This window comes from Sceloporus occidentalis, unplaced genomic scaffold (genome assembly GCF_023333645.1).
Source record: "Sceloporus occidentalis isolate IW3139 unplaced genomic scaffold, rSceOcc1.0.p SCAF_360, whole genome shotgun sequence".
Taxonomy (NCBI): domain Eukaryota; kingdom Metazoa; phylum Chordata; class Lepidosauria; order Squamata; family Phrynosomatidae; genus Sceloporus; species Sceloporus occidentalis.
The window spans coordinates 403219-412635 of record NW_028317340.1 but is presented as its reverse complement, the minus strand read 5'-3'; the positions used below and the strand labels follow the sequence as shown (position 1 = coordinate 412635).

The 9417-nt window shown below is 42.2% G+C and overlaps 1 protein-coding gene across 1 annotated transcript; it reads right to left on the bottom strand.

Annotated features, from left to right (window-relative positions):
* Positions 1–631: 631 nt before the first annotated feature.
* RDH13 (retinol dehydrogenase 13) lies at positions 632–8063 on the bottom strand. The gene is made up of 7 exons (XM_089506007.1): positions 7999–8063; positions 7394–7512; positions 6624–6779; positions 4956–5060; positions 3167–3379; positions 1946–2047; positions 632–861 (listed from the first exon to the last, which is right to left on the bottom strand). The coding sequence occupies exons 1-7, from the start codon at positions 8061–8063 to the stop codon at positions 632–634; spliced, it is 990 nt and encodes a 329-aa protein (XP_089362133.1).
* Positions 8064–9417: the final 1354 nt, after the last annotated feature.

The window sequence follows — 9417 nt, the reverse complement described above, 5'->3', positions numbered from 1 at the left end:
CTGTGTTTAAAGTCTTTATTTTAAAGTAATACACCAATTTGACACCCTTTGAAGCTTTTTTTTTCTTTGATTCGATTTTTTTCCCCTTCATTTATATAGTGTCTATAAGCTATTACAGATCACTGTCATGGGTCGACGTTACAAGTATAGATGTACCTACTTTCAGAATGAACACGTGCGTCTTAACAGATGAAACTAGTTATCCAGAGGTAACTGCGACCGGCATGTTGTTAACATCAAAAGTTTTATGCCTGAAAATTTGCACTATGGAGCCACCGTACAGCCCAAACACAGGCAGCCAAAGCAATTCTAGATCCTTTAGTTATATTAGAAATATCGTCATTAGTACTTAGATACAGAACGTCAATGAAGCATTAAATGACCATGACCTATTGGCAATGAAAAATATTAAAGTCTGGCTAGATTATATCCAGGGGCAGAAAATCCTACCGCAAATTAAGTTTTAAAACCAACATAAGCATCACGTCCTAAAAGTGAACCTCATTATCCACGCAAAAACAAAATATTTATGCAAACGTGTCAATAAAATAAGTTTTATTATTTTTTTCTATAATAAAACAGTTTGTGATGTAAGCCTTCACTGAAGGTAATGTGTTTGTTACTTAAAGGCTTATTGTGCCTCACAATCTTTTAATGCATCGTCAAGGTGAACCAGTGTGGCGCTTTCTTCCCAAAGTCTCCTTGCCGTCTCCTCTTCCAGAGCCTGTGGAGCTGGTTCGTTCTCCTTGAGGCCATTGAAATATTTTCCGGATACCCCTTCCAAATTGTTGGCCACTGCCAAATAGACGCTGGGCTGCGCTGCTTGTCTGGGTGATTTGATCAGAAGCCAAAAGAGAGGGGCTGCAATACAAACATAATATGTCTACAATTGGACTTTGAAAGCATTTCATATATTTTTTAGTTGTTCGGAGGAGTAACATTTTGTGTACACAACGGGATACACAGAATAACATTGTGCACGCAGAAACATGCAGACGCTATACACAGACTCCTTATTAGCGCGGGTCACGTAATGCACGTCACGGCCGGGTGACAAATACTGGGTGCACCGCCTGATAGCCGTCCTGGGAAAAGAAGGAAAGGAACTGTGCTGTATGTGCCATTTTAGTAGCCCTTCTCTGAACTTTCTCTAGCATATCTATGTCCTTCTGGAGACACAATACTCCAAGTGAAGTCTCACTAGCGATCTGTACAACGGCATGAGCACTTTTTACTGCTAATATCCGTCGCTATACAACGAAGCATTCAGCTAGCATTCCCTGCCGCTCTACTGCATTGTCTGCCTAGTCTTTCTCCTTATTCCTCTGCTGCATGTGAGGGGACTGGGTGTACCCAGAGAACCACTGTCTTGGACCCCACCTCACAAATGTATTTCTGTTGTGCTGTCCAGGCAAATACATAAATTGGGGGCCCACTGCTGCCATAGGCCATGGGGCAATTACCCCCCTTTGCCACATTGGTAGTCCTCTCAACAGAGGGAAGAAAAGAAGGTGCAGGTACCCAGGCTGTCGGAGAGAAGAGTGGCATATATTATAATTCCAGTTGCTAAAGGCCAAGCATAAGAAATTACAATATGAGATTAGGACAGAGAAATGGCATAAGAGCTGGTATATGATGGAAGACCAAGAAAATATTAGAGGGACAGAGCTATGTTTATACTCACTGGATACTGAGGAATGGCGTTAAATCCCTTATATCCCTCTTATTCCAGTGTCGGTCAATGCTGACTCCAGCCACCTGGGCAAGTTACGTGTAAATGCAATGAGCAGGTGATCCTAGCTGGTGCTGGATGTTGTTTGGAGGTAAGTAACAGAGCTACTCTTCTCTTGGAAGAGTTTAGATCTCACAAACAGACGTTTCTTCACCGATCTGGGTACAGCCCGAGCACACTGCCATATAATAAAGTTCGCTTCATTGAACTCACCTAGCACCGTGCTTGAGAAAGTAGATTTGTGCATTCCCGTATGCCTTCCCAATTCTGTATCTGCAACTCCTGGGTGTAGAGCATTAGCTGTAACTCGAGTACCTGGATCCAAAACAAAAAATGTGCTTTAATTCATCAACTATTATACAGAACACGCGGCTGTGCGATGCTGATGCAAGTTACTTGCACGTAATTACCATGCAGAGGTCAGTCTGACATTTAGATTTTCTCTGATCAAATTAGAGCTTTTCCAAGGTTTTGGAACCGCAGAGAGAGAAGCATGAAGTACACAAGAACATGGATCTTTCTATAACAGAAAATAAAGCATTCATGCTGTATCGTTTATCAACGAAGGGGGATGTTTTGTGTCCCAATGCTGTAAAACAATACAGCCGAGTTAAATATCTAACCTTGGAAAAACCCTGGTTGGTGAATTCATTTAAATTAGCCTTCTTTGGGTGTTTAGTGCCTGAGCTTTTTTCTGCATTTTTACACCATGTTTCCGTGACTATGATCCTCTTTTTTAAGGTTTCTTGCACCCACACAAATTCTATATTTTTTTCAAGGGCAAGTAGAGCTTTCTTGTGATACCATTTTTAGGTTTATAGTCCAACAAAAAACATATTTTTGTACTATTTTCCTGGCAATAGTCTCCAAACCAGTTTAGCTGACTGAAATACCACAAAATATATTAATGTAAGTGTCTTGAATTTTAAAATACCCAAACATGCGGGTTTTTTGGAAATTACGGGGCAAAAAAATGCAACATCTATACCCTTTTCCAATTTGACATTTTCAATATTTTATTTTGTGCCGCTTATGTCTCATTTGGTACTGTTTAGCAGCCCACCAGCTCGAAATACCCCCACCAAAAGTATACATTTTTGTAGAGAAGACAAGGCAGGGTAATTCATGGTGAATAAGAGTTAAAAATCACAACTCTCCAGCAAACTTACCGGCAAACGCCTGATTTAGCTTAACAAACAAAAACTAAAAGTTTTGTCCAGCAAAGTGCAATGAGGCTCTATAGTAATAGGCACCTACCCCCTCTCATTAAAGATTAAACAGTGATGGTATTAAATGCATAGATCTGTATACGCCACTATTAAGAGGACATTCTGCACATAATGTAACCCGTGTGTTATGTACACGTCCATAAACCCTTTTTGAGAACGTTTCAGGACATAGCTTTTTAAATTAATTAAATCATACGGAATTTACCTTGCAGCCTCCTGGCCAGTTCATTTGTAAAGAGAACATTTGCGAGCTTGCTTTGGCAATAGGCTGCCTTTGTATTGTATTTCTTTTTTTCCCAGTTTAAATCATCAAAGTCAATGTCTCCTGCAACGTGTGCCAGAGAAGAGACGTTGATGATGCGGGAATTCCCAGATTTCTTCAGCTTCTCGAGCAGCAGGTTGGTTAGGAGAAAATGACCTGGAGGGAAAACATAAGGAGAGCAATTACAATCTAACAACGTTAGTAATATTTTTGAGATTTTATTTACTATCCACACTATACAGCTTTTGTATCTGAAAATCGACCTCTTCTAAGACTCCTAAAAATCAAACTGCCTTTTACACACACATATAATATATATATGCCTGGTTCCTATATGATATATACTGTATATTATATATTATATACCAGGGCTTGACAAATTTGTTGTGAATCTAGGCGCCAGGTAAAAAAGTTAGGAGCCAGGATTTTTCTTAAAACTAACAGTTGGTCAGGAGTGATCTGGTCATCATCAGCCCACTTACTAAACTCACAGCATTTGACCTGGAAGCACCCTGGACTTTCAGGTCAGTGCTGTTTTTTTAACTCTTTCGATGCTGATGTTCCATTGGAGCACAGCATTGACGGATATTTAGTCCCCACAAGCTTGTGGGGACAAATGTTAACCCCTGCAATGCCACGAATGTGTCATACACAATTGTGGCATTGAAGGGGTTAACGCTGCACTGTCGCTCTCATGGAGCGATCAGGCAGCAGGGGGGTGTTGGGGCTGGTCTCCACACTCATGGGGAGACCAAAGAACCCTCTCCCCCTGTCCCTGAAGCTGCCTCTGGCAGCTGGGATGCAATTGCTGGTCTATAGACCAGCCATTGCAGGGGGGGAGTCTCTTTGATGACTGCTGTAGGCTTCCATGCCTACAGGAATCATCAAAGGGCTTGTGGGGGCTCGTTTTTGCTGTTGCTGGTCTGCCTGGGCTTCCAGGCAGACCACCAGCAGCAGAGCCCCTGTACAAAACGGGAATTAACCCCTAAAATGCCGCGATCGCGGCATTGAAGGGGTTAACGCTGCACTGTCGCTCTCAGGGAACAATCAGGCAGCAGGGGGGTGTTGGGGCTGGTCTCCACACTCATGTGGAGACCGAAGAACCCTCTCCCCCTGTCCCTGAAGCTGCCTGTGGCAGCTGGGACGCAATCGCTGGTTTTCCTGCAACCGCGTTTTCAGCCTACAGGATCACTCCGTGGGAGTGATCTCAGGCTCCCACGGAGTGCACGCAGGGTGGTTATGTCAGATCAGCCCACCCGCCCATGAAGATCACTAAGCCAGAGCTGGAGCAGACTAGCGGTGAACATATCACAAGCAAGGAGATATTTTCTGTACACGATATGTGTTTGGCTGAACACAAGAAGGGTTTCTGCAGGATGGCCCATGCGTTTGCAAGGCAATGTCTCCCAAGTTTTGTGTGTGTATACAATGTCTATACATGCCGGCTACCCGCATGTGATTTAATGTAATGCAGAGCAACTACTGCTCTTTGGTTCTTTTGAACTGAATTTACCCAATCCTCTTCTCACCACTAACCCTTCAGTAGCCCATCAGGTGACTTGTGACAAAGTTGTCCTGATTGAAACCACAACAAGCCAGTGCACACAGGGAGGTCTGTGTAGTTCTCATACGATATTATTAGAAGCAGATTCTGAATGGGTGAACTGTATGGTATAAGATTACAAATGTAAGCATGTAGTCATATAGTTTTTATAAATAGGTATTTGCTTACCCAAATGGTTTACTCCAAACTGCATCTCAAAATTATCCTCTGTCTTCCACTTAGGACACCTCATTACTGCAGCATTGTTAATAAGAATGTCCACGTGTTCTTCTTCTACATAAACCACACAAAAAACAACATGCAGTTTCAGAAGATATGCAAAAGAAGTAAATATACAAATATTTGTTTGTACAAGAATGGTGTGGTAGGTCAGAAAACCCATTATTAGTTTGAAGCTTTATAGTATATACAATACCGTATTTGCTCGATTATAAGACGACCCCCCAAAATCAAAATATTAATTTAGGAAAAAAACAAAAAGCCTGAATATAAGACTACCCTATAGGAAAAAAGTTTTACTAGTAAATATTAATTCATGTAAACTATTTTTTCATATTTAATAAAAGCTATGATTGAGAAAAATATATATATTTTTTTTATTTCCTTTTATTTGCCAACCTGCCCCCATAAATGCCTTATACCCCCCTATTTGCCACTCTGCCCCATGATGTGCCTTTTCACCCTCTATATGCCACTCTGCCTCCAGAAATGTCTTATACCCTCCTATATGCCACTGTGCCCCATGATATGCCTTATACCCCTATATGCCACTCTGGCATATAGGGGGTTAAAAGGCATATCATGGGGCTGAGTGGCATATAGGGGGTTAAAATGCATTTCTGGAGGTATATATAATATATATATATATATATATACTGCTAACAGCAATCACACTCCTATCAAGCCAAGGCAGCCAGTACATGCTGGAACCTGGGGATGATAGTAGTGTGAGTACGGCCTCCCTATGCCATGCTACCACCCCCACCCCCCTTAAACATCCATGCTATCACACACACACTCATTCACAAACATTTAAATACTCATTCATTCCATTAATCACATATACTTCACACATTAATCACAAAAAACCCTCCCCCACCCCCTTACCTGAACTGCAGATCTCCCACTCGCAGACTTCTGCAGGGGCCCGGCTGCGCGAGCAACTTCTCTGGCCCCGCCCCCAGAGGAAGGAGGGGGGAGGTAGATTATGTGAGGACTGTGCTAGCTTCCTGTTCTCCTGCTGCTAGTAGCAGAGACGCTGCTCGCGACCAAAGCCCGGTAAGCAGCATGGCCCCAGCAGACATTTTTTTGGGGTCTGATTATAAGACGAGCATTTGCTCTGGAAAAAACCTTGTCTTATAAATCGAGCAAATACGGTATATATTCTGAAATTAAACTGGAGATTTCAGTATGGAAATGAAGATAACCACTCTGTGCAAGCACATGAATACCTATACATAAGCTCTTAATATATCTCCCCCTTGTGGCTGGGTTTGGTAATGAATGTAAGGTCACCTTGCAGTAAAGCCAATGAAACAGGTAATATGGGTGTCTGATGATTTTTCCTTGCAAATTGTATGGGGGTTAAAGCTATTTTAAAAATTAAACACAAAATAACAAATTAAATACATGACTCTTTTCTTTGAGGTATACATATATTGTTCAGGAGAATGTTTTGTTAACAGAAAATACAAGCACATATCCCTGTTTTGGATTTAAGCCACTGTATTTATGTTCAGTAACATCAACACTAAACTATGTAATATAGCCATTGTTCATGTCCGATAAATAACTATAAGGCCCATCAGCCATTGCCAAGCAGTACAGGCGTCTTACCGTTTCGTATAGTCTTTGCAAACTCCTTGATAGATTTAATAGATGCAAGATCCAGATGCTTGGCAAATACGGTGTGATTTAGCGTTTTACCACGGATTTCTTTAGCAGCTGCTTCACACTTTCCCATGTCCCGACACGCCATAATAACCTTGCCTCCTACAAATCCACACAAAAAAAGTAAAAAAGGATATAAAGTATCGCTGCTGGTATGAACGGCTTTGTGATTGTGCTTCATAATAGAACTATACTACTAAATGCACATTATACAGAGTGCTTGATAGTAAAAATTAAGGGGGGGGGGTAGTGTAAACGTCACTAGCAAATTATAAAATCGATGCATGAAGTTAAAGGGACCATCCAGTTCCTTTTTTAATGTATATCAGAGTCCATTTTACAGCATCCATTCCCTTTTTTATAGGTATTAGAAAATGAGTTGACCCCCCCCACCCCCGTCATCTTGCCTGCTTCCACTGAAGAAGCATGCATACTACATGCACTGCTGCACTCTCCTCGAAGGCAGTTCAACTGCAAGTTAAATGTCGGCTAATTGATCACCTTGGAAGTATGCAAATCAGAACTGTCATTAATTTCAAAGGGATCTCAACTTTCATTAACGTCAATGGAAGTGCTGCAGTACACGATCGAAAGACATACTAAAGTATGCTGCCTTCTTCAGTAGAAGCAGGAAAACGAGACAGATGTAATCAGAATGTAATGAATTAACTACAAAACATATAACTTTAGTTACATATCACGCTCTGCTTATTCACCTCTCTTTGCGAGTTCCATGGCGGTTTCTTTACCAATTCCTGTATTCGCACCAGTTACGATTGCCGTCTTTCCATCAATGTTTTCTTTACTCGGACAGTTTCCACCACCCACATAGTCCCTATATTAACATATACAATATGAGGTTATTACACGACTTCAACTAATTCTATAGTTTTTTCTTTAGGGGTTGGAATTTAAGCACAGATGCTGGCGTGTGTAAAGAATACATAACAAAGGTATTTTAAGTAAAATTATTATTATTTTATTTATATAGCGCTTATATATATATATGAATGGCATCATAATGGGCGTTAAAATATTGTCTGAAAAGCACCTTATGTGTTTGTGATCTTCATCTGCGCTGCATCTTTAAAGCAATTATTTCATAATGGTGCTAAACAAAGTCTGACAACACTGATAAACACACTGCTTTCTAAAATTAATTTGCTGTTCTTTTGGATTACGTGACATCAAACAACACAAGCAGATAAAGTCACCCACTACACACATACAGTATATATATATATATATATATGTAACAGCAATATCATAAACTTAAAAAAACCGTAATTCATGCACATGTATCTAACCTGTCAATACTCACTTAAGCAAAACGACGCCCCCGATAAACGTTCCAACCACGGAGGCCCGAACTACATATTTATTCATCATAGCTGCAGGCTGGATGCTGTGCGACTCGTACGGTAACTTCACCGATCACTTACACCTCCCATTCAGGAGGTCACAGTGAGAGCCGCACGAACTAATTCCCCTAGCAGCACTTCCTGTTACCAGCAGCCCACGTGACAGACCATGCTACAGCTGCTGTGAAGGGACAGAATACCTCAAACGTGATGGAGTTTTACTGCTGCTTTCTGGTACACAAACTGCAGTCTGGCTATGGATTCCTGCGATTTCCTCCAAGTGACATAAAGCCATGCGATATATTTCTTTAACTTCTACCATAGTTAGCATTATTATCATTTACTCCTTAAGCAATGCATTTCTAAAGTACACTACCTCTCACCTTTCTCTGTGCCTTATGTGTGTCATCCCATTCCCTCAAGATTGTAAGCTTGCGAGCAGGGTTCTCTCCACCTAATTTGTCTTATTCTGTCAATTCTCGTCTTGTCATACCCCTTACAGGGATCCGAATCTTACAGCCTTTATGGGGCGATGGGAGTCTGAGCTACAGATTGTCCTCTCCTCGGAGCAATGGGAGAAGGTTTGTGTCCTCACCCATCGTTGCTCTAGGAGTAACAGAGATCAAGACATGTCTTATAAATTGCTGGCCAATTGGTATCGGCCTCCCTCTGTCCTCTCCGCATATCGCCCAGATGTACCGAACAGTTGCTGGAGATCTGCTGCTGTCCCAGGCTCTCTTCTCCATCTGTGGTGGCACTGCCCACATATCGTTCCCTTTTGGAAATCCATCCATCGTCAATTGCATCACTTTACGGATAGAGCCATACCGTTTACGCCGGAATTTTTTCTCCTTTCTCACATGGAGTATTCCACCTCCTGGTTCCGGAAGTCAGTTCTCCGCCACCTCCTTACGGCGGCAAAGGCGCTGATCCCTCTGCACTGGGGTGACGCCAACCCGCCTACTCTTAAGGAATGGATTCTCCGGGTGGAACAGGCCCGGGTTTTGGAGGAGTTCCACCTCTCAGCGACCGGAGCGATTGAGAGATATCAGAAAACATGGTTCTACTGGTTGGACTTTGTGTCTGGCCCTCTGGCTCGTTCCCTGCTTACCTAAACCCTTTGCTTCTCCTGTCTCGCCATCTAAGCTGATCTCCCGTTCTTTCTCTCTTTTTTCCCCCATTTTTTTTTTCTCTTTTCTCCCCTCTCTTCCCTCCCTCTTGTTCTCCCTTCGTCCTCCCCGTCTTCCCATCCATCTGTTATCCCCCCCTCCTCTTCCCTTTCCTATGCCTCCCTTTCCCTGCCCTTGATAGCTACCATCTCTGCCATGCGATCAAGCTCCCCTTCTCCATACTGCCCATATGCTCTACTCTGTATTGTG